Source organism: Alternaria burnsii (genome assembly GCF_013036055.1).
Source record: "Alternaria burnsii strain CBS107.38 chromosome Unknown 752, whole genome shotgun sequence".
Taxonomy (NCBI): domain Eukaryota; kingdom Fungi; phylum Ascomycota; class Dothideomycetes; order Pleosporales; family Pleosporaceae; genus Alternaria; species Alternaria burnsii.
In genome coordinates this window covers 1,447,274-1,473,825 of record NW_024066114.1, presented here as the reverse complement: position 1 = coordinate 1,473,825, position 26,552 = coordinate 1,447,274, and the positions used below count along the sequence as shown (strand labels likewise).

Sequence of the window (26,552 nt, the reverse complement as noted above, 5' to 3'; positions counted from 1 at the left end):
GGTATCTATTCTTGTAACCGATTCACGTCAGTATAAGGACCAGCAGAGCTAGTATAAGGACCGGCAGAGCCAGTATCTGGACCAGAACAAGTCTAGTATGAGGACCAGCAGAGCTAGTATGAGGACCAGAACAAGTCTAGTATCGAAGAACCAGCACAGCTAGTTATTAAGAACAAGAGAAACCGATATCATGAACTGACGTTGTCAGTACCACTAGGAGCCGCGTCCACGGCCGTTATTCCAGTGTCCGCGCGAATTTACACGTCCACGTCCACGTCCACGCCCGCGACTGCCACGGGGTTGATCATTGGAGAAGACTCTGTTGGACGCGCCCCTGATCATCATGCCTGACCACTGCAGATCAGGGGAGTCGTTGTTGGACGTTTGTGCGCATTGTTCCTGAGTCATCGAATATGCGTGTGACTGTGGTTCATTCGGAATCGGATTCAATGGCGCTGAGCGTGGCTCCTGCTGAGTTGTAGGAAGAGGCAAAGCGTCCCTCAGAGCCCGCTTATTGTCTCGTTCGATTCTCGTATTTGTTAACATGGCCTGCTGGGTTGTAGGGAGAGGCAAAGCGTCCCTCTGAGCCTGTTTGTAGTCTTGTTCCGTTCTCGTATTTGTAAACATGGCCTGCTGGGTCGTAGGAAGAGGCAAAGCGTCCCTCTGAGCCTGCTTGTTATCTTTAATGTCTATCGCATTCATCAACATAGCCTGCTGGGTCGTAGGAAGAGGCAAAGCGTCCCTCTGAGCCCGCTTATTGTCTTTGATGTCTGACGCATTCACCAATATGGCCTGCTGGGTTGTTGGAAGAGGCAAAGAGTCCCTCTGAGCCCACACATCATCTTGGACGTCCCTCATTCCACATTGACCAAACCTATTTGCCGTGTTCTCCTGCATAGTTGTTGGCAGAGGGGGCGAGTCGACATAGTCTCTTCGAGCAGGAGTATGGTATCCATAGTGTGAAGTGTTGTCGTCTTGCCGCTGTCGCTTTGTTGGTGCAGTAGGTGGTGGCATCGCATTGTCGTGGGTCTCGTCGCTGTATGCCCGCTTTTTGCCCTTTGCTAGAGTGACTGGCCCATGTGCCGCTTTCTGCTTTTGGTGCGCTCTGAATCTATAGCCACGCGCATCAACTTCCTTGTTTTGTTCATTGAGGAGTTTAGTCTTCTGGTTCTTGGTCAAACCATAGAAGTTGTGCACAGGTATCCTTGGATCTCGGACAGGGTCCAGCCATTGGTAAAACTCTTTTCGAACCATATTATGGTCGTAGTATTGCGTCGATTTCATGAAACCTTGTTCAATGAGGTATTTCGCTTCCTTAGCGTTCGGTTTGACCGGAATGCCTTCTGGGAGACCGCGTGACATGTCCCAGCCTGCGTATTTCTGCAAGAAGTTCGTAAACGCCCACATTTTGTGGCAAAACTACAAATGTTAAACGGAGCTAATAAGACGGCAACTCGTCAGACCTAGGAGAAGGGAAGACACTTACTGGGCTGGACCCTGGGTGCGTATCGAAGCGCTCTTCGCAAAATATACATCTTATATCTGGCGGACAATTTGGGAACCCTGGTTTACATATCGAGGACGGCCGAGCGCACCCAAAGCAGTTTGTCTTGTTGAGTCCTGCATCTTTCACAAGGACGTACATGTCGCAGTCGAAGTAGCCGTCAGACGGCACATACCGTCCGATTTCGTAGCGCAGAGGGCCTGGAGGCGCGCTTGTTGTGGGCGTGTTGTATTGAGACTCATATTCTTCGTCCATTGTATGGCTTGCGTAGGCCTGGTAATTGTTTTGTGTCAAATTGTAATCTACATTACCGCGATCAGATTGGTCGTATTGTTCGTGTTGGTGCTGATTTGGTTGGTTTGTGTAGTCCAAGTGGACTGGGTGTGAGTGATTTGTTGCATTGATTTTACGTGAGTCGGCCATTGTTGAAGTGGTGACTGGAGACAGAAGGATATCGACGCTAACTAGGCATCGCGATCGCCGACGCACCCCAGAAAACCCACAAAAGCTCCCCACACTTCGACCATCGGGAATAACGGAGTATCAAATCAGTGATTATAACAGCCGTTGTACTACTACACTTGCAAATCCTCTCTCAGGCTATCACAAATCAAGCTCATCAACCTCTGGCTCAGTGAAGGAATAAGTGTCCGCTTTGTTGCTTACGGAAATAACGCCCCGAGGCTTGACAGACGTCATTTCTGGCGCACAACAGTCACGTCCCAAGCTGACGGTGCGCGGCATCGTACCCCGAGCTGGAGATCTCACTAGTTTAATGAGGGGAAGTACGAGATCATCTTCCAATGGCGTTGCCATCGCGATGAGGGATTATGCTGTGACGTCTTCTAGCATGGAGCCGTGGGTATGGAACGAGGTGCTTAAGCAGCCATGGTCCGCTGAGTAGGCTGTTTGTGTGCATCTGCTAGCACTTTTCTCATGTTGGTACCGTTGTCGAGGCCAAGAGGCATTTGTATTAGTCTATCCCCATCTAGTGTTGCATTTGACGTCCCTTTATTATGACCACTCGAGGACCAATGGCCCCAGGGCCGTCAATCACACGCGACTGGGCAGACGATCATTCTGAGAACCGCCTAGATAGTATCACGTCTGGAACGAGCGCTACACCTCTGACTCAGGCGCCGACACAGTATTCGGCGCATTCCACCAACTCAGAGCTCTCGCCTAATCGAACATCGTCGAGCGCTCAACGAAAGCGATCGGTACTCGGCTTGCATCCCCAGGCACCTATAGACGAGGAGCATGATCATGGGGCAGCATCTGAGTTGCTGTGGTCGCGTATAAGGACAGTGATGAGGGAGCCGTTTGCTGAGTTCTGGGGCACTGCCATTATGGTGATGTTCGGCGATGGAGCTGTTGCGCAAGTCTTGTTATCAGCTGGTCAGACTACTGCTCCAGGAGGCAACGGCTTCGGGCAATATCAATCAATAAACTGGGGGTGAGTTGAGTGCCGATTTGGGGAAAGATGGCAAAGCATACTAACAACAAGCAGCTGGGGCCTAGGCGTAATGCTCGGACTGTACGTAGCAGGCGACTCTGGGGCGTACCTAAACCCAGCCATTACCCTCAGCAACTGCATATACCGCCAGCTACCATGGCGGCGGTTCCCAATGTACTTCGCTGCGCAGATGCTGGGTGGTTTCGTTGGATCCGGTGTCGTATACGCAAACTACATCAGCTCCATCGACTGGTTTGAAGGTGGAAAGATGCGAACAGTGCCTCCTGCCGAGAAGGCTACAGCAGCAATATTTTGCACCTACCCACAGCCATTTCTTACAAAGACAAGCCAGTTCTTCTCAGAGTTCATCGCAAGTACATTGCTGATGTTTGTCATCTTCGCGTTGAAGGACCCGAGCAACAACGGTGTCCCAAAGGTACGACAGATAGCAGTAACGTATGACGATGCTGACCATCATGTAGTCCGATAAATGGTTCCCTCTTTGTTTGTTCTTCCTGATCTTCGGCCTCGGATCTTGCTTCGGCTGGCAGACTGGCTATGCGATTAACATCGCTCGTGACTTCAGCCCGAGATTGATGTCGTATGCTGTTGGCTATGGTCACGAAGTGTGGTCCGCTGGCGGCTACTACTTCTGGGTACGTCTTCCGACCATTTCAATAACATCTGCTAACTCATGTAGATCCCAATGGTAGCGCCCTTCCTTGGCTGTGCGTTTGGTGGTTTCCTGTACGACATCTTCATATATACAGGGCCTAGTCCCATCAATTCGCCGTGGCTGGGCTTGAAGCAGCTCACGCCCTGGAATGCGATGCGAGCGAGAAGAGAGCACATAAGGAGAGAAAAAGAGGAAGGTATTGTATAAATCGCATTTCTTTTCCGACGTGCTCGTTTCTTGTAATACAGATCATGCAAACGCGTAGACGAAAAGTCTAACTAGGAGGCTGTCAATAGAACATAAAGTAATGGAAATTCGAATACGATGGAGCGACGAGTATTCCAATGCAACTGAGCCTGTTCAGATGAACACGTAAGATGTATTGAACACCAGGTTGCAACACAACCAACCTGATCTGACTAGTCGAGGAACGTCCTACAGATGTGGTACCTCTAAACTTGCCAGTAACAAGTTTACGATACTAAACAGTCCTTCGCCAAGGATCAACCCACTCGCAAGCACGATGATAGGTGTCTCGCTTCGACCCTTCCATCGCCGCCACCATAGACTAAGCAAGCCGCCTATTGTACGCGCCAACGTGAAAGATGGAGTGTTGTACATGCCTGCACGATGAGTTAGTTGGCGAGATTTCGGAAGGGACGTGACAAGTCATACCAACAGCGACCGCGATTCCACCAGGCACGAAGTCGATCCACCATCCACTTAAACCCCTCTGCTTTCTGTTGTTACCCCAGACTCTGATCATCGTACCTACGGCGAATATGACAGCCGCCCCACTAGCCCATTCCTTGACCATTGGCGGTAAGCCCTTGCCTGTCACCAATCGCGCAGTGAAAACCCACACGTATCCTGTCGGCACTTCGAACAGGCCACCGGGAATGGTGTATACGTTTGTATACAGCTTGTATACAACAGCAGACAACACCGCACCGAATGCTGAACCGATCATCTGACCCCAAAACTGCGCATTCGGTGCTGCGCCTAGCAGGTGACCACACTTGAGATCCTGTAGTAGATCGCCTGCTTGTAGTGCAGCAGACTCGGAGATGGCGCCTGCAACAAGGTTGATAATGACCGCATTCTTGGCACCAGGCCCAGTGGTGGGCGTGACGAGCGCGAAGACGAGTTGAGTGAGCTTTGAGATACCAGAGACGGGGTTCAAATCTGTTTCGCCAAGTGCGCGGACACCCATAATGGATAGGACGAGCGCAAGTACGAGCGATAGCAGGGTAAGCCGGAAGGGAATGAGGCCTGGGAATGATATATGGACAGCAGCGACGCAAAGAACCAGCGAAGCAATTAGACCAATGATAGTAGTACGGTTCGAAACAAGGTGCTCAGGCGGGGCATCCGGCTCAGCACCTTCAGCGAGATGTTGCTTGATCGCTGTCAACGGGTTCGCCGACGTGCCATCGCTGAGCTGAGTGTACTGTGGCTTGGATGTGATATTCAGAGTGAATATCTCTTTCCAGGTATGTGATTGGAAGTTTTCTTTTGCAGTGGGGTAGTAAGCTCTTGCGACTGTGATGACGGGGCGCAAAAGAAGCCACCCAAGGCTAACAAGGGAGTCCGCCAGCATAATGGCAAGAGATATCCAGACTATCCAGCCTTTTGATCCGTTTGTCCAGTCTGACACCGGCCCTGGGGCCCATTCTTTGTGCTTGGCGAGTGGTGAAAGGATGCCCCAGCCTATGATGGCACCGAGAAGCATATGAAGCGTCGTAGCAGGACCCATGATGATACCTTGACCCACGTATGCAGGCGAAGGGTTCAGAGTCCAGAGCCAGTTCTGCGCCAAGGGAAGACCGAAAACGGGTATGTCGTGGAGTTGCGGGATGAAGTACGATACGACAGTGTATAGTGCGGATCCGCCAAAAGAGATGAGCAGCAATCTGATCTTAGATCTCCAATCCCCATCTTCTCCAAGCTCTTGATCTGGATCCTTCATGCTGTCGTCCATGGACGGCCTAAGATCGTGCTCCTCCCGCTGCGCGCTTGAACCTTGTAGTAGGCCCTGTGCCTCCTCTCCGTCATCGGACTGGTCATCCCTATCTTGAATCTCTTCGTGTACCATCATCGTCTTGGACTTTTCATCTCCATGGAGCACCTTGATCAGAAGAGCAGTTGCAGTCCCACTCGGGAACTTGAGCTTCTCCCGGATGATCATCTCTTTCCGTAGTGGTACCGCAAATACAACACCAAAGAAGCAAATGCCCACAGACCACACGATCAGCTTCCATAGACTTATATCCAAAGGTCCGTTTTCCTCAGGTTTCAACAGATAGTTCAGGGCAGGAATTACTCCTACGAATCCACATCCGAGAGGCATGGTGCCGACCGATCCCGCAACTGATTGAACCAAAACATTCTCAACCGGCGTAAATGGCAACTTGAGTGTCTTCGCAACGACCTTGAAGTATGCGAATCCGATCAGAGCAGAAGGCATAGCCATGCCAGAAACCCAACCAGTCTGCAATCCAAAGTACATATTCGAGAAGCAAATCACCACACCAATCGCCAGGCCTACCAAAACACCTCGGAGCGTAAAGTTCTGTGGCTGCGACGCCTGTTCAGCCAGGTACTTGCGCGCTCCCGACCTGCTGCGGCCGAGCGCATGATCATCCGTCTCTTCACCATGCCCTCTTTCATTTTCCAACGATGCGGATCCCCGGTCTGGTGCCATCCTCGAGATATTCTGGAGCTGAATCGACTCAGCCAGCGTGCGGACGAGGAAGCATTCAAGAAGAGAGGAAGAAGATCAGGATGTCCAGATAGGAAGATAACGGAGCACTGACATGGAATGGCGTGCTTGAGCATGTGCACGCGATGATGCAAGGTGATCGGCTAGCGTGGAAGGCTCCACACGTGATAGCCGGATATCATTGGCGGAGTGATTGCTTATCTCCGATTTGTCAGATGGCCAACACTCTAACGTGCATCGCGGACTGCTAGACTAGGGGCGCGTCGCGGGCCCGCATACCACTCCAAGCACTGTGCAAACCTCCCAGGGATCTACTATCCATACCGACTTCGCGATGAAGTTGTCCACCGCGCTTCTGCCTCTACTGGCAGCTCCTTTCGTCGCCAGCGAACATACATCCAACTGGGCCGTCCTCGTCTCGACATCACGCTTCTGGTTCAACTACCGACATCTCGCCAATGTACTCTCCTTGTATCGCACCGTTAAGCGTCTCGGGATTCCCGATTCGCAAATCATTCTTATGCTGCCTGACGACATGGCGTGCAACCCTCGTAACGCCTTCCCTGGTACCGTCTACAACAACGCAGACCGCGCGCTAGACCTCTACGGCGACAACATCGAGGTAGACTACCGGGGTTACGAAGTCACGGTTGAGAATTTCATCAGGTTGATGACGGACAGAGTGGGAGAGGATATGCCGCGGAGCAAGAGGCTGATGACGGACGAACGGAGTAACATCCTCGTATACATGACGGGCCACGGCGGAAACGAGTTTCTCAAGTTCCAAGATGCAGAGGAGATCAGTGCATTCGATCTCGCAGATGCATTCGGACAGATGTGGGAGAAGAAACGGTATGTCCATCTACTCTGTCACGCCCATGGAACACCCTGCTAATCAATGTCCAGCTACCACGAAATCCTGTTCATGATAGACACATGCCAAGCCAACACCATGTACTCCAAATTCTACTCTCCCAACATCCTCGCAACCGGCTCCTCAGAGATTGACCAATCCTCCTACTCACACCACGCCGACAACGACGTTGGCGTCGCAGTTATTGACCGCTACACATACTACAATTTGGAGTTTTTGGAAACGCAAGTCCGCGATCCGACTTCTAAACTGACAATGGGCGACCTGTTCGACAGCTACGACGAGGAGAAGATCCACAGTCACCCAGGTATACGGTACGATCTCTTCGAAGGAGGAGAGCAGGCGGCACGGGAGAGACGAGTCATGGATTTCTTCGGCAATGTGCAGAATGTAGAAGTAGAGGGGAGGAACGAGACAGGATGGGTACGAGAGGCTGGAAGTGTGGTCAAGATGGCGAAATCGCATGACCAAAGTGTTGAGAACGTTAGCTCTGAACAGGTCTCACACAGTGCACGGAGAGAAGGTGCTTGGAAAGTAGATGAGGAGCAAGGGTGGACAAAGCAAGCCTACGGAGCCGCGGCGCTGGCAGGCTGTGCAGGCATCTGGCTTGCGGGAAGTTGGATAGAGTCCATGTAGTGGATCGTAGAGACTTTCACTTTTCAATATTCTAACGTTAATGATACCCAGTACGAAGTAGTCCGATTCTTCTGGGCTGATACACATCACACCATCACATGTTGTACAAAGCTATTGGCGAAGCACTTGATTGCTACTTTTCTACTGCACGTAGATCCCGCCAAGATGCAAAACTCAAAAGGTATCGTATGCCGTTTTCCGTGAACCATGCTATGCACCGAAACTCCTCTAACAAAAATCAAAATGCCACTTCATTGCGATTTGAAAACCCACATGGCATCTTATCTCGCTCCATGATCTGTGAACTCCATGCTGCTAGCGAATAATGCTCGCAAAACTGTCATAGTTCGGTGCTCTGACTCCATCCTTAGATGCGCACACTCCGACTCCTCTAGATTGGGTTGTTATCCCCAGCGCTAGATCCACCATAAGCCATCTCCTTGAAGCCAGTAGGGACAGTCCAACCATGCACGGCGCAAGCACGCATATACGCTTCGACCGCTTCGCCAACACCATAGTCCATTGGGGCACCTGCTTGTAGACGGGCGGGCTTGGGATCCAGGCTAGAAATAGCCATGCGGACCTGGAGAAGAATAGATTCGATTGAGGAGACCGCGCTCCAGCCATCGTTGGTAAGAAGCTGCATGCACATGGCACCACCTGCGGTGACGTGACCACCTCCACCTTGTTGGAAGCCGAGGAAGCGAGGTCGAACGACACGGACAAATGGCGGGCTCATGGGGTAGTCCTTACCGAAACGCAGCTCCAAAACGATGCTCCTGACGTCCTTGCTCTTCATGTCTTTTGCAAGTGGCAGTGTGGAATCGAATGAGTGCAGTTCCACTATCCACTGGTAGATGTTGTCCATCTTGTCTTCGTCGATGTGCCAGCCGAGTTCGTGCGGCGGCTCCCTGTTCTGGATATCGATGATGTCTTTGAAGTCCTTCATCAAACGCCTGGTAGCAGCAGTTGTTGCCCATGCAGGCATCTGAAGCATCGGCAGCTTTGTGTAATCCAGGGTGCCAGGGACGTAGTCGGTGAGAGGCTTGCTAGATGATGACTTGCCAAAGATCTTCGACGAGAACGACGCTATCGAGACCATCTTCGATTTGCCCTTGTCGCCCATAATAGAGTTTGGTGTGGGAAGAGGGTTAACTTCTTGCGCCGACTTGTGTTCGTCATCAGCCTCGAAAATAATGCGGTCTTCATCGAGAGTGGCAACACTGGCTCCGTCGTCGTCGTGTTCAATCTCAATGGGATCGTACTGCGTCTTTCCAGAAGCTTTCTGCCGCTTGTGTTTCTGCGCATCTGTCAGCCAAGGTCCATTTGTAGGTAGGGCGTCATCTACCCGAGTAGCCTTCGCCTTAGGACGTCGAGAGGCAGCAATAGCATGCAGCGGTATGACGAGATTACCCGTTACACCACGAGGCGTGCGGCTTGGGTCCTGCTCCACGCATAGAAGCGGCTTGTTGCCCGGCTCTGTGGTTGCTGCAGTGTCTTCGCGTGATTTAATGAAGAGATATCGTGTCTGGATCCAATCGAGCTGAGCAACCACTAGATGCGGAGTTTGGCTCACGAACTCTGCCGGAGCATTGACAATTTCATTGAGAGCCAAAGTCTGTTGGACTTTCAGCTCGCTCATCGTCCAGGAAATGCCACCGAATGCGGAATAGCCCAAGCTAGTATGAACATCAGGAGCGTGGTAAACACCATGTCCATAGGCTCGACCGTGGGCAGTTTCCTTGAAGTGAAGTCCCTCTCGAATGATGGTGTGCCAGTTGTAAATAGGACTGCCATGCCATGCGAATAGAGTGGGATATTTGAGGCTAAGTCGCTGGGTCGTCTCTTGCACGGCATGGATAAATCGGCGCTCCTTGTCAGGAGCACCCATTGCAAACCGGAACTGCGCCCAACCTGCCATACCATATAGACGCTCTTCGGAACTACGACCATTTGATGCGTCTTCTTCGCTGTCGACCTGTAGAATGCAAGCCCGATTTGACGCGATTACCCAGCGTAGTATCCCAAGAACAGCGGGGGATAGACGATCAACCCAAGTATTCAAGGTAGACTGTGACTTCCGCAGAAGATACTTCCTCATCTCTTGAACAGGTGGTAAGAGATCAAGCAGCGCCGCGATAGCCTGCGGCTTCTCTAGGGTACTCAAGTCATCGAAATTCTGGTTGTAGATATAAAAGCTTGCAGATCTGAACTCCGTGTCTGAATCTGGTGGTGGAGCCGATACCTTCTGCTGTTGCGATGAAGCTGGGCGTGACATAGCGTATGGATCGTTCGGAACTCCTCCTCCAATCACTGGGATGACAGGACTTGACACCTTCACAGCCGGGTAAAGTGACGCATCAATCACGCGACAATGTAGCGTCTTGGTTGGGTTATCGTCTGTTCGGATCACGATCCACTGGCCGTTCGATACAGGACAGGTCTGCCTCGCATCATCGAATAGCATCTCAAGAGAGGCGGCTTTGAATCGCATTCTCAAGGCGGCTGGTGGTGGCTCACTGGCTTGCGGAGGTACTGGTTGTGCAGTGTCGGCAGGGGACGCCCAGGTTCGTGGTAGTTGAACCGGGACATAATCCTTATCGTTAGACACTGGAGGTGGAACGGCCAGGCTGAGACCGGTAGGGAATTCCCTAAGCCTGCCGCCACGCGCACTAGCGTAACAGAAGCTGACGAGCAGGTCAACAACTTTCGGCTGTGATAAGATCTCATGCTCAATACTTGGGCCGAAGCCTAGTGACATATACTGATATAGACATAGCGGGTTGTCGCAGACGTAAGGCTTGATCGCTTGTAGGTCGTCTGGCATCCTACTGAAGCAGATCAGACAGAACTCAGTACATCGAACAAAATGTCGTAGCACGAATTGCATCCCTACAAGAGGTAGGGAGTGCTCCTGGCCAACTGAAGAGGTAATGTGGTCATCGGTAACAATCTTTGGCCATGCATCACTAACCCGCTCGTCTTCGTAGTACTTGTCGTGCGATGCATCCTGATCTGTATGTGATGCGTTCAGGATCTGGTCGTTGTAAAATGACTCAGAGCCTTGCCATGGCATGCCTCCGTAACGATACTTTAGGAGCATGTGGAAGCGCTGCTCTAACAGCTCGTTTAGAGGTCGTGAGATAAATGAGTTTCGAAAGCCTTTCGGAAGTCCTGACGAGATACTCTGGGAGTCGCCTTGCGAATCTTCCCGTTTCTTCTCCTCATCCTTGCTCAAGATTGTGAAAGCTGATATCGCTTCTTGCATTGTTGGCTTATATGTCGTACAAACGCCGACACGGATGCCGAAGTTTCGTCGAGCTTGCTGCGCATCGTAGGACCTCAAGTCGTCCATGCTCTTGTATCCTGACGAATATTGAAAGACTGCGACGAGGTACTCTGTCGGCTCAATTTGCCATGCTTGCATAGCCTCTTCCGAGATGCCGAGTTTGGACATGCGGATAGAGAGAGAGACAAAACAACCAAGGCCGTCCATCAAGCCTCCAAGATGTCCAACCTTGAATCCTTCACTCTTGGCGATTAAGAGATCACTCCGGATTCGTTGTCGGAAGGCAGATGTAGCTTCCGTATGGCCACCACCCTGGAATGCGCTACTACCGTTTGCGAGCTGTGGCTTTGGCATCATGTCTTCGTCACCGGGAAAATACTCGTCTTCTTCTTCGTCGTCTTCCTCGTCTTCCTCGTCGAAATCGTCAAACTCCTGTGAGTCGAGCATCTGCTGGTCGCCATCGCGGTCGGTTGATTCCAGTCTAGTAGAAACTAGCTCAAGAATCTGAGGAACGGTCTTCCCAAAGGCAGCATCAGCGATGTCGCTGAGGGCAGCAGCGACATTAGCAGAGGCATTGTCGGCACCGAAGATCATGCAAGTATGGCTAGTGGGGTAGTCGGATACTTCTGTGCAGTTTGTCAGCTATGTTCAACCAAGGCAGCGTAGGCATGCTGGCTGTTTTGGCCGCTGAAGGTGCCTTGCTAGTCGTTCGAACGAGAAAATGACATACCTGGAACCAAGGCTGAGATCTCCAATTGCTCGCCGTCTGCAATGCACATGAATGTGAACTCGCCGTCGTCGCCACCAGCGCGTACATTTGAGATGCCCGCGATCGAGACGCCATCCACGGCCTTTTGGAGGTCGGCCTGGAAGTGCCGCCTCGGCATGTTGACGCGCTTTTGATAGCCTGCCAGATAGTGAGAGCCAACAGGTTGGTGTTGTTACGGAGTGGTTGGCGTTATTGCAGGTGCGTGTTGGATTGAGGCCGGTGGTTCAGCGAGCCGCTGCGGCGCAGTGCAGATCGGTAGTAACGCGGAATGTAAGTCTTGAGCAGCTGTGTACTACGTTGTAAACAGGTGAGTCGCGCTGATAATCGTGTTGGTATACTTTCCTCGTTCGTGCGAGACAGTATTCACGGAAAGGCTCAATCCAGGCAATCACGCCCAAGCCAGCGATGAAGTTGTGGAAGAGAAGAAATAGAAAAGCCAGAGAAAAGCGATTGGCGGCCCTACCTGAGCTCAGATTGCTTCTACAGGCGCTTGGCAGACTAAATGGCCTGTGAGACGCTGCCTGGCGTCCGCGGATATCAGTCAACGAGAGAGGTGAGGGTGCATGATGGCGCCTGTGTTGCCTGGAAAGTGGAGCTTGACTTAGCCACCCAAACGCAGGCCGCAGCTCGCAGAGGAGCTCTTCCAAGGATGACTAGCTAGTCATTCAGCATTCACCTCTGGTATCATCGATACAATGATTTACTCAAATGGAAAATTGCAGTCAGAAGAAAGACGCACTCCAAGATATGGAAGATGCCGTCATAGCCCCTCCCCCACAATTTAGCTATGCGGGAGGGAAACTAAAGGTTCCGAGCGTTCGGCTATTCCCTGCAACATTCAGGAACGCCCGCGACATCTCCTAGTAATCCCGCGATCGCCATGGCCGTGTCTGAAGAGAAGACGACGACGCCCAAATCAACACATGTATCAGATCCCGCGCTTGCTCCTTTCCTCGAGCCGCGCTTCGATGCCGCCGAATACCTCAACGCCACACTGCCTTCGCTATCGCTAGCTTCAAGGCCAAAATCGAGTAATGCCGTCTCGTTAGCCGATCTCTCTTCGCAGACACAGGACCTCCTCTCACAGCTCAATGCGCACACGACGCGATTATCGGCCATCTTGACACAGTTGACCGATGACATCCTACGGAGCGGTGGGCGATTGGCGTACGAGGTGGAAGTGCTGCGTGGAGAGGCGTTCGGGCTTACTGAGACGTTGACAGATGGGCTGAAGGGCGATGTCCAGAAGTTCATACCAGGCGGGATCTCGATGAAGACAGAGCCAACCGAAGATGAGCTCAAGAGCCCTACTACATCGCAGACAGATGTACCGGATACGCAACCGCCACAGCCAACGCTTGAAGAGCCCGATGAGACAACTCCAGAATACATCTCGGACCTCCGCACCCTCGCCACAGTCCGCTCGCGTCTCGAGACAGTTATCAAGGTCTTTGGCGAGGCCATGCACTGGTCAATACCACCGTCCGAGGTCTCCTTAGGTGCTTCGCTCATCAGCGTCTCCGCCCCCGAGCCTGGCACAGACAGCGCTTCGCGCGAACAGAAAGGCAAGGAATTTGCTGCCTCGCTACGAACCGAGATCGCCGACCTCATCACCGGCGACCCAGAAAGTGGCATGGAGAAGGCAGAGATAAGGATACAGGCTTTGAGAGACCTAGCGCAGGTCTGGAAGGGCACAGCAGAGGAGAAGGCGAGAGCCAAGTTTGTGGAGAGTCTGGTCAAGCTGGCAGAAGACAAGCAAAGAGAACTCGACAGAGAGAAGGAGAGGAACAAGGACCGGGGTCAGCAGAGGCCAGGCCGGAGTGGTAGTGTGCCAAAGCAGCAGCAGCAACCTCAACAGCAAAGAGGCGGTGGGTTCTTAGAGAATCTCCAAAGGATACGAGGCCTTGTGGAATGAAGAACGCATGCCCTCGCTCATTGGAGCTCACTTCTTGAAATGTGCCATCACGTGAATACGCGTCAAATCGTGTCGAGGTGAGAAGCGACTGCGTTTACCAGTACGTAGATGGATGGCTGTTGCAGTTTGTTGCGCTAGAAACCCCTTCTGACTCGAACCGTATGGTTATGGAACCTATCTGCATGTGTAGGGCATTGTATACTCTATCAGCGCATCACATAGCTTGTACATCCAAGGTCCACCTCAAGTCATGCAAAACGTCTCTCTTCATTCAACGTAATCTCGTAGAGTACAGAACAACAAAGCCCAATGGCGCACAAACATCCTCCACAACAAACATGCCTCGCCTATCCCAGCCCTTCTCCTAGGCTACGACGGATCCCCCACAGGAGTCAACCCTTGCGGGAACTACGACCGTGGGTTCACCTTAAGCCCAAGAAAGAGGGCAGAGGGCGAATGCGGCTACCAGAGAAGTACAACAAGAAACGCAAAAACAAAACCTTGTCGAAATCCGACACGTCCAAACGCCTGTCCATATGCCGGGGTATCATAAGCGACCGAACTCCGAAGTACTCCAAATCTCACTAAACGCGTAGGGGAATCAAATTGAGGGGATAGCCTCCAAGACAGCCATCGCACGTTGTCCCTCTGCTTCAAACGCCATGATTTGTCTTTCACAGGCCATGCGCAGTTTCTCCTCGCCTCGCTTCGCGTTGTAGAGAACCCATTGTTCGATGGTCATAGACTTCTCATGATCTGTCAGACCTGCAGTGACTGCGTCGTAGATCTGTTCAGGTGTGGAGCCAGCGGTCTCGATATTGTCCAGGCCGGCATCGATGAGAATGTCCTGCATGAGACCCTGGGCCTCTCCCTGAGAAGCAAACAGCATGTCTACGTCGGCAGGCTCCCAGCCATGATTGTTGCCCATATCGTCAGCTTCGCTATGGGGAGGTGGGGTCCTCTTAGGAGTGCCAACCATGAGATCAGCGGGAAGGCTCGACATGTCGAAATCTGAGTTGATGTTGTCATGCGGCTGAGTCGGTGTCTTCTTAGGCGTTCCAACTGGCAGATCGCTTGGAAAACTCTCGATGCTCGAAGATCGGACGCGCTTCGGTGCTGGTTGTACATCCTCGGAGAATTGTGTGTCCTCCATAGTATCGCTTATACGCTTCTTGCCTCGCGCAGGTTGCTGTGCCACAGAGAGTTCTGTGTCTTCCATAGCATCACTTGTGCGCTTCTTGCCGCGTGTGGCCTTCTTGCTGGTAGTGGACGCGGTGGATGAGCGTGCTGACGGACGCTTAGCTTTCGAGGCGCGTTTGCCTTTCTTTGCGACAGGAACGGGTGGGTTGTAGATATCGGAGAGGGTATAGAAGAGACACTCGGGTGAGCGTTTACGGTGCTCTTGGTTCGGGTCATCGCCAATGTCCCAGGCGTCCAACGCCAAAGAACAATATGGACATGTGACGCCGTCTGGAGTTTCGTCGGAAGGGTCATAAAACCATCCAGCGGCGACCATTTGGTCTACTGAGGGGTAGCCAGCGCTAGTGTCCAAAGGCCACATATTGCCAAACGTGTCGCGACGCGCCGCCACCATCGCGTCAGATGTTGGATCCTCCTCAGTCCTGCCAGGATCACCGGCACGCAGGCGGATACAAGCGATGACGGCAAAGCCGCAGCTAGGTGAGTGTGTTGCGTGCTCATAAGCGGGTATGTCTGACTCTTCCCAGCCGTCGAGTTGGCACTCGCAGCTGAAGCATTGTACATTGTCTGGGCTGGTGGTAGTTGGCCTCCAGACAAAACCAGCAAATGCTAGATCTTGTGCCGAGGGTGATGAGAGTGGCCATGCGGCTGCTTTTGACTTTGCACCTGCCTTTTTTGATCTGCTGCTTGTTCGTCGCGTCTTGGTTGTCGTTGCTGCTCCTCCAAAAGTCGCGAGACGCGCCTGGAGTGATGCCAGCGCGGCGTCCATGGTGTTTGGCTGTCGTGAAGATATTTTGTGATGTTCTTGTATGCTTTTTCCTTGTGTTCCAATGGCAGCAGCTGAGTTACCACGCAAATAAAGTGTTGCTGATGTGGAGTGGTGTGGGATGGGTGGGATGAGAGGAAGTCGCGTCTTTACGCGGTAGGAGAGTCCGGCGCAAACATCTGATCGCCAAGGCTCGTAACGGAAGCAACCGCGCTTACGTCATCCTTCCTCTCACTTTGCGCAACCTCAGGCATCGACATCTATACAAGATGTATCTACGCCAGCCAATATTCCGGATAGCGTGGTGCAGAAGGCCTCTGGCTCAGGTCAATCGCCGTTTCATCTCATCCGAAAAGACTGTACCCGCCGACAAGCCACATGCATTCCAATCGCTGCCTCCAGAGTGGGAGGATGAACCCCCTTCGCTGGAGGATTTTACACAGCTACCACACAAGGACTTTGGAAAGAACCAGCTGATACAAACGAATGAAGAGTTCAAGCGATCATTACGAGGCATTCTCCGGCAATTTCCACCCGTCACCTATGCGTTTGCCTATGGCTCCGGTGTCTTCCCTCAGTCAGCTGCGACAGCTTCGCGCACGTCGCAATCGCCTCATCCGAACGCGCCCGAGGCGATACTCAAGTGGCAGAAGGGCGGCGGAAAGATGATAGACTTTATCTTGACACCTCGGTTCTCGCAGCACTTCCACTCGCTCAATCTGCGCGAACACCGAGACCACTATTCTTTCCTGGGGTCACTCGGTTCAGGGGTCGTCAGCCATGTGCAAGACAAATATGGTGCTGGTGCCTACTTTAATCCGTATGTGATAGTGAACGGAACTATGATCAAGTACGCTGTCGTCAACTACGAAACGCTCCTTCGCGATCTCACCGATTGGGACACCCTCTACTTCGCCGGCCGCTTACACAAGCCCGTCAAGATCCTCCACGAAGAGCCCAACCTCCGTGTCGCAAATCAACGTAACCTCCTCTCTGCCGTACGATGCGCGCTTCTTCTTCTTCCCGAGAAGTTCACTGAGAAGGAACTATACTCCACAATCACTGGCTTGAGCTATCAGGGCGATCCGCGTATGCAATATGGCAGCGAGAACCCCAAGAAAATTGACAACATCGTCACGCATCAAATACGAAACTTCAGATACCTGTACCACGACCTCATAATGTCACTACCAAATATCTTGTACGCTGACGACTCCGCGGTACGCACGGCTGGATGGATAGAAGACCAGGGCCTCGATCAGAAGATGTCACAAGACATGGATCCTGAAAGGCGCGCCACTATGATTAGGCGATTGCCCAAGAAGTTCCGTGAAAAGGTCTACTTCCAATACCGCGGCAAGTTTGGCATCTCAGGCCGCGATTATCAGGAAATGTTGGAAGCAAGCAAAGACGAGTCTTCTGGAGGTATAGTTAAGAAGCAGGTTGCTGGTGACTTCGACAAGCGGATTGCCAGAGAGAAGGACGTTCCACAAATGGTCACCAAGGCGATCAACCAAACGGTCAAGTGGCCTTCGACTGTGCAGACTCTGAAGGGACCTCTTACCGCAGGCTTCTCCAAGTCGTTGCGCTACCTGCAAGAGAAGAGGGAGAAGGCAAAGATGAAATGAAGCGGAGGCTGTTAGGATGTTGACGTTCGCTATTCAAGACATGATTTCCTTTGTACTATCATCAAAAGCGTAGAGCAAGCGAGTCAAAAGCAGTATGTCTCGAACTGTAATCGCGTATAGCCGCCGTTGTGCATCTCACGGGTCAGGCTCTGTATAAGCGGAAAAGCGAACTTAGACTTTGTATACAATTTATTTCATCAACACACTTGGTCTGCCTAGATATCGAGGACTTTGTTGTCACCCACCAAAATTATTGCATACTCCTGTGAATATACTGGTTATTCTGGACAACCTTCATAGTTCTACGATGGACTCATCAAAAGCGATTTTGCTGTCACTACAGATGGCTGACTAGAAGGGGGAGTTGAGTAATCGCAAGGTTTTGATCTCCTTAGTATATAAGGCTTTGAGGGTCAGAAATCCATCTACAAAAAGTCCATACCAAAATCAGAGTCGCCAGTGTCTTCAGTACTCGTAGTATGAGTTCTGAGTATGCTTGATCCTTCGCCTTGATCCTCATCATCTTCCTTCCTCCGCTTCCGAGCTCCAATCGCACCAACCTCGTCGTCCTCGTCTTCTGTGACATCTTCTTCGATGATGATATCTTGCTCGAGTTCAGGATCCTCAACATCATGAATGACGCCGGTCTCGCGGTCTTTCCCAACAGTGAGCCAAAGTCGGTCCATAGTCTTTGACTCTCCGTTAATCTTGATCCTAGCTGTTTTCCTCTTGTGCTCGACATCACCGAAGATAATTTTCATAACGTTCATGAAGGCATTAGCGGGAACGAACCGCTCATCATTGCCCATCTCGGCCATACTAGCAAAAGCTAGAAAAGTCCGTAGATGAGGGTGGTACTTATACTTAGCTTGATTGCAGAACTGTACGACCAGTCTGTATACCGAGTTAGTGTGGATAGATCCAGGAATAGGGTCGATGTCGCCACCTTCGGGAAGAACCTCCTCTAGAAATCGGTTTATGAGCCAGACGAGATCTCCAGGATACGCAGGTAGGTTCGCTCGGATGATGCTAAGGTATTTGTTCGGAGACTTGATCATAGTAGTAGGATTGACCCACGAGAATGGCAAGCCACGCTTGGAAGGCGAGTTTTCGAAGAAAGAAGCTGGTAAGAAGCCATCATCGGCGGTTTTGAAAGAGTTTGACGTATCGTTCTTCATCACCAGCCTTGATCCAAGAACTTCGTTTATAGAGTGTCCAGTGACTTCTTCCCAATGCAAAAAGAAGGCCGTGGCATTTGCTTGGTCGCATATGGTGATGGCGAGGCTTGCGATGGGTATGGTTTCTGCCTTGCTGTTGCCATTTATCAGTGGCTTCCGATTGCCTACTGATTCATCGGCAGCGTTCCGTATATCCAAGCCGCCAGAGGTGCTGTTCAAGGTTAGATTCATGTTTAATACACAATACGCGAGAACTTACTAGAACAAGTATCGCTTGTCGTTCTGGTCTTTCGGTAGAGCTCCGTCAGGAAGAAGGACTGGCGCAATATTCCAGACTTGTCCATCTTCTTCTGTCCAAGTGATCATGAAACGCTTGTTGTCGATCGGCGAGATGCCATTCCAATTCTGAATTTGGATAGCAACATCGAATCCACCACCGTAGGCATCCGAAGTCTGAAAGTCTGTGTCGAACAGTGATCTACGAGCCCTTCGCTGGACCTTCGTGGGAAGAATGCCTTTTGAAGGCTTGCCTATTGGGAGGAACTGTTTTCGCATGAACCTGTTTTGTGACTCCACAGTATGAGCGATGACATACTCAGACTTGAGTTTCATCATCTCTTTACCAAATTCATGCTCTGGATCAATCTTTGTCTTGAGAAGCTTCAAGATCTCCTCACACTTCTGCTTTCGTGAAAAACCAACCTTGTGCTGATCGACAGAAATCGCAAGTTCAATAGCGGACCATGCCACAGCAGATACCATGGTCAGCAGGCGTGTGATGAGAGTCTTCATGATGCCAGCATGTCCATTCCGACCTGGATGGTAACACGGGATCAGGATGAACTCTTTACCTGCGGTCAAACCGGAGCCACCGTCAAACGTAGCCAGTTGAGGTACGCCCATCACATGCTCGATCCAATATGCCTTGCGATTGACATCCTTCCTCAATGAGGCATATTCTGCGTTGTAGTTCCTTTCAGAAAAGGGTTGGAAACTCTTTGTGGCCGCGTACGTTGACTGCAGGAATTAGCTCTTGATCAATATCACTAAATGCGCACCTCAACTTTCGTTCATGACATACCAGATTACCATAAGTCAATACCACGAAGGGTGTGGTAGCTTCCATATACTGCCGAGCAAAGTTGATAGCGGATGGATAGTCGTCTGAATGCTTGACAAACCAAGGAAACAAATCAAAGAATGGAAGCAGGTTCTGCTTGGCTAGCTTCTTCGTAAAACCCTCTTCGAACGATGCAACCAGTCCCTGTTCCCAGTACGCAAAGTTGTTGTACAGAACCTCAACAAGCTCGGCACTACGACCACCAGCCTCGAAGAAGGGCGCTTCATCGTCATCGTGTGTATCGCCTAGGTCAGATCCGAGCGTGACCATGACAGCTGAGCCGTCTGGAAGCACTCGTGGGGTACCTTGTCGGACGAGCATACTCTCGGTAGTGTCGGTGAACTCGTGCCGCTTCGATTTGCCTTTGGTGGTGGTAGGATGCTGATTTACGTAAGTGCGAACGTCCTTCGCGTACCTCAATAGAGCCTGTTGGGACGTTGTCGAAATTTCCTTTGTAAACTGCAATGCCGAGATAGTTTGGGTGCCGAGGGATTTGAAGATCTCATGATCTTCCTTCGTGAGTGCAACCATATCGTTACCCCCTGCCTCAGTGTTGAGTACGCCGTCACCGAATAGCGCGATCAAGACTTGCTCGTGCAGCTCGATGATGTTAGGTCCAAGAGGTGCGCCTCCAGTAGCGCTTGCATTCGTGAATACATGGACAACAGCCTGCTCGAGTACAGCTGGACAGACCATACCTACGGTCTTCAGGAAACGGTTCATGAACGACCGAAGAGATTTGGAGTAGATGTCGGAGGAGTGGCGATCCCAGGGCTTATTCTTTGATTGTCCGATGTACCTCAGTGTCATGCAGACATTGTGGCGCCAGCCATCGATGATTTCTAACCAGCCAAATATACGCCCATTCATGTCAAATCGGTCGTGAAGCATCGATTGGAACACGTCATGCATGTCTTTTACCGTCATGGTGAAGGAGCGTACGTAGAACAGAGTCGAGTTTGGGGCCGGCTCGGGGCTATCCGGAGTCGACTGCTCCAGCTTGAGCATACTGTTGAGCTGGTGGGTGGATACTGCGAGAGGATCTTCCAGGAGGAGACGAAAAGAATCTGTTTGATTCAGGCTGCACTATGTCAGGAAACGTATTGATGAGTAACGATTTGACAAACTGACTTTGTCGGTAAACACCACCAGAAAGCGTCTTGTTTCAGTAAGGTAGAGGTGATGTTTCGAGCTTTGAGTCTCCTCAATATGATTGTGAATACTTCGTGACGTAACTCGCGAAGATCGTCGAAACACTTATCAGTGAGCTCTCCCATAGCCACATGACTAATGAAGAAGTCATCTTGGACGCGATCGCTCACAGTACGACGGTACTTGGAAAGTAGTTTCTGTGCTTCATTGACCAAAGGCTGTGAGCGTGAGACCTCGGTCTGCGCTGTGAGTCTAGGACCAGGATCCATCGCGAGCAGTGGGTTCGGGTCCGTGTCCGGGTCCGGGTCCATCGTGTTCGTGAAAGAGAAGATGGTGTCCTGTTGGCGCGTAAGCAGATGTCTGGAATTCGCAGAGGTATCTTTGAAAAGTTTTACCTGGTGAGTTGCAAGGCGCTGATAACTTCGACTGTAGACCTAGGTAGTGGGTAGCTTGTAGTGCAGAGCAGAGAAGAAAGCGAGCGGACATACACAAGCTTGGACACACGAACGAACATTTGAAAATTTTGGAACCACTAAAAGGTTCAGATGCTCGCGAAGAAGTGAAAGAGCGGTAGCCAACCGGGTACTTAGATAAAGTGAAGGGCAGTCAACTATGACGCGGAAAATAGACAACAGAACAAAATGTAGCTGACAGAGATCTAACAGAACTATCAATGTCTTCTGCTCCACATTGAACACTTGATACAGACATCAGAACGAAGAACATAGTGATGTAGAATCGTATGTATCATTGCTCAGACATTACATTATATATTCCCTAGCGCTTGAAACCTCCTTGATAACCCTAATAACCTCTACAAACGCATCCTTCGCTGAGTGTCCTTTCGTAGCTCACTACCTAGCCGCCTTGTGCGGCAAGTACCTAGGTAGCTTTTGTTGTGTACGTGCAGTGGCATCTGACAAACATCATAATGCAAGGCATACGTTTGCCTTAGAATACTACACTCACATCGCTTCTCCGCTTATCTAAGAAGCTCTCAATGAATAACTCGTTGCGCGATGCTCATAGGTTGTTGAGGCACTGCTGCATGTTGTCTCCCCACCATTCTCCACAATCTCCACTTACTGCTAACTAACTTTAACGAGGCCCACGTCCACACCGTAATTTTGGATCTGGACCTTACCAGAACAGTTTCACTTGGTTTTGCTGTTTTTGCTCAAATGTAAGTCAATAATAGATCTAATTTATCGATTAGTCATCAAATAACCAGTCCGATAACCGGCTCAATGGTGTAAGCATTCCCAACCATCGAGGCAAAGTCCACGACTAACATCCACTCAGCTAGTCGTATGATTCCTGCTTTGTAAGCTCCTCCGCCAATGTGCTACAAGACGAGCAGTGTCCTAACAACACCAACAGGGGTTCTCAAGCTTAAGTGCAGGAGGTCCCGGGTTGTAAGTTCAGAGTTCGATTCAGGCCTCCATCAACCACTAACATGTGTTAGCAAATCCCGGTTGAGCCCTGATATATCTTCCTTTTTTGCTGAATTTTTGGGCTCGAATCAGGTCTGTAGTAGACGAAGAGCGCCACTTCTGTTTCCTTTTTGTATTCATGCGTCATATGAGTGAAGTCTTGGTAGGTAATTAATAACATTGAAATCGCATCGCCGAGGTATCTTGGTATCCTACAAAATCCAAAAAGCCCGACCCTAAACAAAAGAACTGGTATCATCGCATTATATCCAAAGTCCACAACCCCAAACGCCAAACACAATCAGGGTACTGAGCCAACACTCATCGACCGCGCCGCGGCCATTCGACCTCCAAGCCCCCACTACGATCAATCTCCCTACCCTCCCTCTCATCTCTTCTTACACTCTCGCCCATAACGACAGTAGCAAGTCGCCTCAATACCTCTTGACCAGTGATTAGATCGCCAAGGTTACCAGGCGCGCAATCACCCATCTGAAGCCTCTTTCCAGTGACCTCAAAATACTCCTCTTCATCCTGAAGACTCAGAAGCTGCATGAACACGCTGCACATGACAACCAGCTTCTCGGTCATGACCATGCTGTAACCCCAGGCGTGGAACGTGGCCCCGACATAAGGTAAGTTTCCGTTCTTAGAGATGAACTGTCGCAGGAGGTAGCCGTTGGTGTTTGAAAGCGGCGTAGGGGGAACAATGGATGGACAGAAGAGCGCAGGGTGCTTGAGGTGCGTTGTGTAGAGTTTGTCGAGCGCCTTGTAGTGTGTCCTTGTCCAAGGCTCGATCTTTGGAAGTGGTGTTAGGCGCGAGATGATCGGATGTGCTGCGGGAGGAGGCGGCCGTGTAATGGTAGACTTTACGCGATCGAGAAGAGTCGGTTGTTCGCGAGCGGCTACTTCAGGGCTGGCTTGCGACTGAACGCTGGAAGAAGTCTCTACTGAGTCGTCGACAACTTGCGGTCCGCTATAACGAGCCGATGATGGCGCGGGAGACTCGCCTGAACGCTGCGAAATCTTGGAGAGCGGCGAAGGCTTACGTGCTGACAACAAGCTTTGCTGGAAACGCTGCTGCATCTTCGGCGGGCTTGATGCAAGCCTGCTCGGTTCCTCGGTGATCTCCGTGATTTCGTTCAGGGTCCGCTCTTGCGGCTCGTAGGCGTCAAGGTACTCATTCGCTTCTTCACGGACACGAACTATGGTAGAAGCTGTGTTACCCTCCATCTCCACACGAAACTGTCGTTGATCGGATGCTGCAGAGATCTTGCTATCACCATCAACAACAGTGTGGAATGGCGAGCTTTGCGCGAGTGGTAGCGTCGACTCTTCAAACTGAACCGAGCTTGTTGAGATATCGGCACTTTGAAGCTCTCTCCTCAAAGGACTGCTCTTTTTTGGTGAGCTCATCAAAGCTGGAAAACGAGGTGGTGTGTCAATGAACGGGTTCGTCTTTGTTGGCGGAGATGGCTTCTTTGTTGCCATTGGCGGCGAAGACTCTGGAACGTAGCTTTCCCCTTGGTCGAGAAGCTCTTCCAAACTGACTTTCTCCTTCTCTTGCCGTCTCGGCCTCCGTTGCTCGAATCGCGATGGTTGCTTCTGATTGAAAACATTCGGCATGTTTGACTGGAAGAATGTACCAGTGTCATCACTAGCCTCGCTCGCAGGACTCGACTCATCTCCATCCTGCATTGGCTTGTCTTCGGACAATGGCGTCACAACATCACTGCCTTGCTCTTCTTCTTCTTCATCCTCTGGTTGGTCTGGAACTTCGGGCTCCGGCTGTGCAGGACTGGGCTCTTTCTGTGGTTCTACTTCGCCGCCGCGGCGGAGTTCGTTCGCCCTCTTGCGACGCCACTCTCTTAGGAGCTGGCTACGAGCCGGCTTGGTAGGAATGTTCTCTGTGAAGATGTCATGCAAAGATTCTTCCTTCTCTGCAGGCACTTCCTCTGGCTCAGCTGAAATCAACGAGCGACTGGCCTCCTCTTGCCAGATGTCAGCGAAGTCGTCCCATTGCGCAGGTTTCTTGGTCTGTCTTCCGGGCTGATCCTGCTGGGCTTCTTCGATCACATTGTTTCTTGGTGATAAGCCAGGGCGTTTCGCGGGAGGTGTGTCGACTCTCCAGCTCATCTCGCCCTCGCTTCTTGCTGGGCTTAACGGTGCCTCTTCTTCCTGCTGCTGCTGCTGCTGCTGCTCCTCCTCCTCGGATTCCTCTTCTTCCACATTCAGAGTCGGATACTGCACCTCACCCTCCATAGCTGTGGGTTCTGCTGGTGCTGGCTCTGTTGATATTGGCTCCTCTGGTATCGCGACATGGTCTTGGTCTTCAGGTGTAATAAGGCGTGACTGACGATACTTTCGTTGCATTCGGAACACACCTTGTCTGGGAGCCATCGTGGGAAGACTCCTGATAGGGCTCGAAGGACCAGGCGCACTCTCTTCGTGTGTTTGGCCCTCAGCGAGCTGCTCACCAAGACGCAGACCTGCTTGAAGCTCTTTCCGGGTGCCTTCGCTGAAGCCTCGGAACAGATCATCTAACGAACCGCGCTTTTGGTTGAGTGCCTGTTGAGAAGGTTCTGGTGTGAGACTAAGACGATTGGGATCCAATAAACCTTGCAAAGCTACACCAGCAGTAACCACGCGACCGAGCGTTGGCGTTTGTGATTTGGAACGAACGGACTCAAGAGCGGGCGGTGCTGATGGAAGATCGGCATCTACAACAGGCGTCACAAAGCGCGGTAATTTTGGCCGTACAGAGTCAGCTGGCACTGTAGAAGTTTCGGGTGGAGGTAGTGGAGGCTCTTCAGAATTCGATGATCCAGCATCATGCGTCGTGTCTGCGGACAGCCTTGTGTACTCATTCCTGAGTGACGACTTGACAGCTGGTGCTGCGGTGTTCTGTGCCTCTTCTGGTTTTGACGGACTACGTGCTCCATTGCTAAGCAGTGTATCGAGCGATATCATGGTGAAGCTCTCGTTCTGAATAGTGGTATCGTCGACCATCCTCGTGGTGGCCTGGTCAGAGCCGAATCCTGCGGCATCTCCGTCTTCGGGTTCGTCGTCTTCGAAGGCTTGACCGTAGTCATCGCCTGCGTCGCTGGAGTGGACGGAGCTTTCGCTGGGTGTTGGCAGGCTTGCGTGACCGTCTTCAGAGATGTCAACATCGACATCGGCACCTTCACTGGTTGGTATAGGATCCCCGTCCTCTCCACTATCCGGTGTAAGAACGTCGCCTCCCTCCTCTTCGTGTTCATCAGATTCCATCAGCACCACCTTGTTCGCATGCGGAGTGCCCTGTCGCGTCCGTAGATCCTGTCGCATACTTCTTTGTATCGGCGAGCTTAGATTGGGTAGTTCCTCAGCGTGCATCAGCGCATCGCTCATGGTCTCGGTAGTGGGGCCGGGGAGATCTGCGAAGTGTGCGCTCTTCCTTGAGGTCTCCGACTTGGAGCTTGAAGGATATACGGGCGTGACATCTTGCGCAGAGCCTTCTCGTGCGTCTGATGCCTCCGGCGGTAGTTGCACGTTCTTCCTGGGCCGCCCTCTGCGCTTCTTGGGAGGCACGTCGGTATCCACGTCGGCTGCGCTCGACTCTCCAGCCTTCATGTTGGTCTCTGGAGACCTAGATCGTGCCGCTCTCTTGACTGGTGTTCCCTTTCGCTTTGACTTCGGGGTGGCCCCTACGTCAGACTTCCTTGGCCGTCCGCGAGGGCGTTTGACGGGAGATGACGCCTCGTGGTCCTTCAATGGTACTGTCGTTGTCTTGGTCCTCGTGACTCGCTTCACGGATGGCGACTCGGCGTTTACTTCGTCGCTTCCGGGCTCGGCCTGGACGGTGACCTTGATGCGCCAGGGGCTTGCGCCGCCCGCTCGTGGTGTGCTCATGATCATCGACTTGGTGGGCGAGGAGAACATCATCTCGGATGCCTCGAGTCTGCGGTTCTGCTTGCTCGGCGAGCTTCGCGCCATTGAATCTCTTGGCATGGGTTTTCGTCCTGACATGGGGATGGTGCCGTCAAAGGAGAGGGCCAGCGGATCCGGGCTCGAGTCGTAACTGCGGTCGGTAAGGGCATCGTCGCCTGCCGTTGCGCTTCGACCGCGGGGCGCCATGTCTTGGAGACGGTTCCGAGGGGTGTCTTGGATGTTAGTGCGATAGGAATGGTACAGGTGGGGAACAAACGTGCATCCGTCAGAATGCGGGACGGGCCACGCGACGTTGTCAGGGTAA

General features: G+C 51.7%; 10 protein-coding genes across 10 annotated transcripts; 4 read left to right on the top strand and 6 right to left on the bottom strand.

Annotated features, from left to right (window-relative positions):
* Window positions 1-213: 213 nt before the first annotated feature.
* Window positions 214-1,927, bottom strand: GT037_006588 (uncharacterized protein; the record flags this gene model as incomplete). The annotated part of the gene is made up of 2 exons (XM_038931635.1): window positions 214-1,419; window positions 1,487-1,927. 2 exons carry the CDS (start codon window positions 1,925-1,927, stop codon window positions 214-216), a joined length of 1,647 nt encoding a protein of 548 aa, XP_038786132.1.
* Window positions 1,928-2,520: 593 nt separating this feature from the next.
* Window positions 2,521-3,843, top strand: GT037_006587 (aquaporin; the record flags this gene model as incomplete). The annotated part of the gene is made up of 4 exons (XM_038931634.1): window positions 2,521-2,960; window positions 3,015-3,396; window positions 3,443-3,616; window positions 3,661-3,843. The coding sequence occupies 4 exons, from the start codon at window positions 2,521-2,523 to the stop codon at window positions 3,841-3,843; spliced, it is 1,179 nt and encodes a 392-aa protein (XP_038786131.1).
* A 228-nt stretch (window positions 3,844-4,071) lies between these two features.
* GT037_006586 (oligopeptide transporter-like) lies at window positions 4,072-6,340 on the bottom strand (the record flags this gene model as incomplete). The annotated part of the gene is made up of 2 exons (XM_038931633.1): window positions 4,072-4,259; window positions 4,312-6,340. The coding sequence occupies 2 exons, from the start codon at window positions 6,338-6,340 to the stop codon at window positions 4,072-4,074; spliced, it is 2,217 nt and encodes a 738-aa protein (XP_038786130.1).
* Window positions 6,341-6,692: 352 nt separating this feature from the next.
* On the top strand, window positions 6,693-7,868 carry GT037_006585 (uncharacterized protein; the record flags this gene model as incomplete). Its single annotated transcript, XM_038931632.1, has 2 exons — window positions 6,693-7,210; window positions 7,265-7,868. The coding sequence occupies 2 exons, from the start codon at window positions 6,693-6,695 to the stop codon at window positions 7,866-7,868; spliced, it is 1,122 nt and encodes a 373-aa protein (XP_038786129.1).
* Window positions 7,869-8,259: 391 nt separating this feature from the next.
* GT037_006584 (ubiquitin-conjugating enzyme e2 q2) lies at window positions 8,260-12,044 on the bottom strand (the record flags this gene model as incomplete). Its single annotated transcript, XM_038931631.1, has 2 exons — window positions 8,260-11,783; window positions 11,888-12,044. 2 exons carry the CDS (start codon window positions 12,042-12,044, stop codon window positions 8,260-8,262), a joined length of 3,681 nt encoding a protein of 1,226 aa, XP_038786128.1.
* A 762-nt stretch (window positions 12,045-12,806) lies between these two features.
* On the top strand, window positions 12,807-13,841 carry GT037_006583 (uncharacterized protein; the record flags this gene model as incomplete). Its single annotated transcript, XM_038931630.1, has 1 exon — window positions 12,807-13,841. One exon carries the CDS (start codon window positions 12,807-12,809, stop codon window positions 13,839-13,841), a length of 1,035 nt encoding a protein of 344 aa, XP_038786127.1.
* Window positions 13,842-14,442: 601 nt separating this feature from the next.
* On the bottom strand, window positions 14,443-15,810 carry GT037_006582 (uncharacterized protein; the record flags this gene model as incomplete). Its single annotated transcript, XM_038931629.1, has 1 exon — window positions 14,443-15,810. The coding sequence occupies one exon, from the start codon at window positions 15,808-15,810 to the stop codon at window positions 14,443-14,445; it is 1,368 nt and encodes a 455-aa protein (XP_038786126.1).
* A 266-nt stretch (window positions 15,811-16,076) lies between these two features.
* GT037_006581 (uncharacterized protein) lies at window positions 16,077-17,435 on the top strand (the record flags this gene model as incomplete). Its single annotated transcript, XM_038931628.1, has 1 exon — window positions 16,077-17,435. One exon carries the CDS (start codon window positions 16,077-16,079, stop codon window positions 17,433-17,435), a length of 1,359 nt encoding a protein of 452 aa, XP_038786125.1.
* A 425-nt stretch (window positions 17,436-17,860) lies between these two features.
* Window positions 17,861-21,196, bottom strand: GT037_006580 (uncharacterized protein; the record flags this gene model as incomplete). Its single annotated transcript, XM_038931627.1, has 4 exons — window positions 17,861-18,824; window positions 18,873-19,630; window positions 19,695-20,814; window positions 20,865-21,196. 4 exons carry the CDS (start codon window positions 21,194-21,196, stop codon window positions 17,861-17,863), a joined length of 3,174 nt encoding a protein of 1,057 aa, XP_038786124.1.
* Window positions 21,197-22,639: 1,443 nt separating this feature from the next.
* On the bottom strand, window positions 22,640-26,434 carry GT037_006579 (uncharacterized protein; the record flags this gene model as incomplete). The annotated part of the gene is made up of 1 exon (XM_038931626.1): window positions 22,640-26,434. The coding sequence occupies one exon, from the start codon at window positions 26,432-26,434 to the stop codon at window positions 22,640-22,642; it is 3,795 nt and encodes a 1,264-aa protein (XP_038786123.1).
* Window positions 26,435-26,552: the final 118 nt, after the last annotated feature.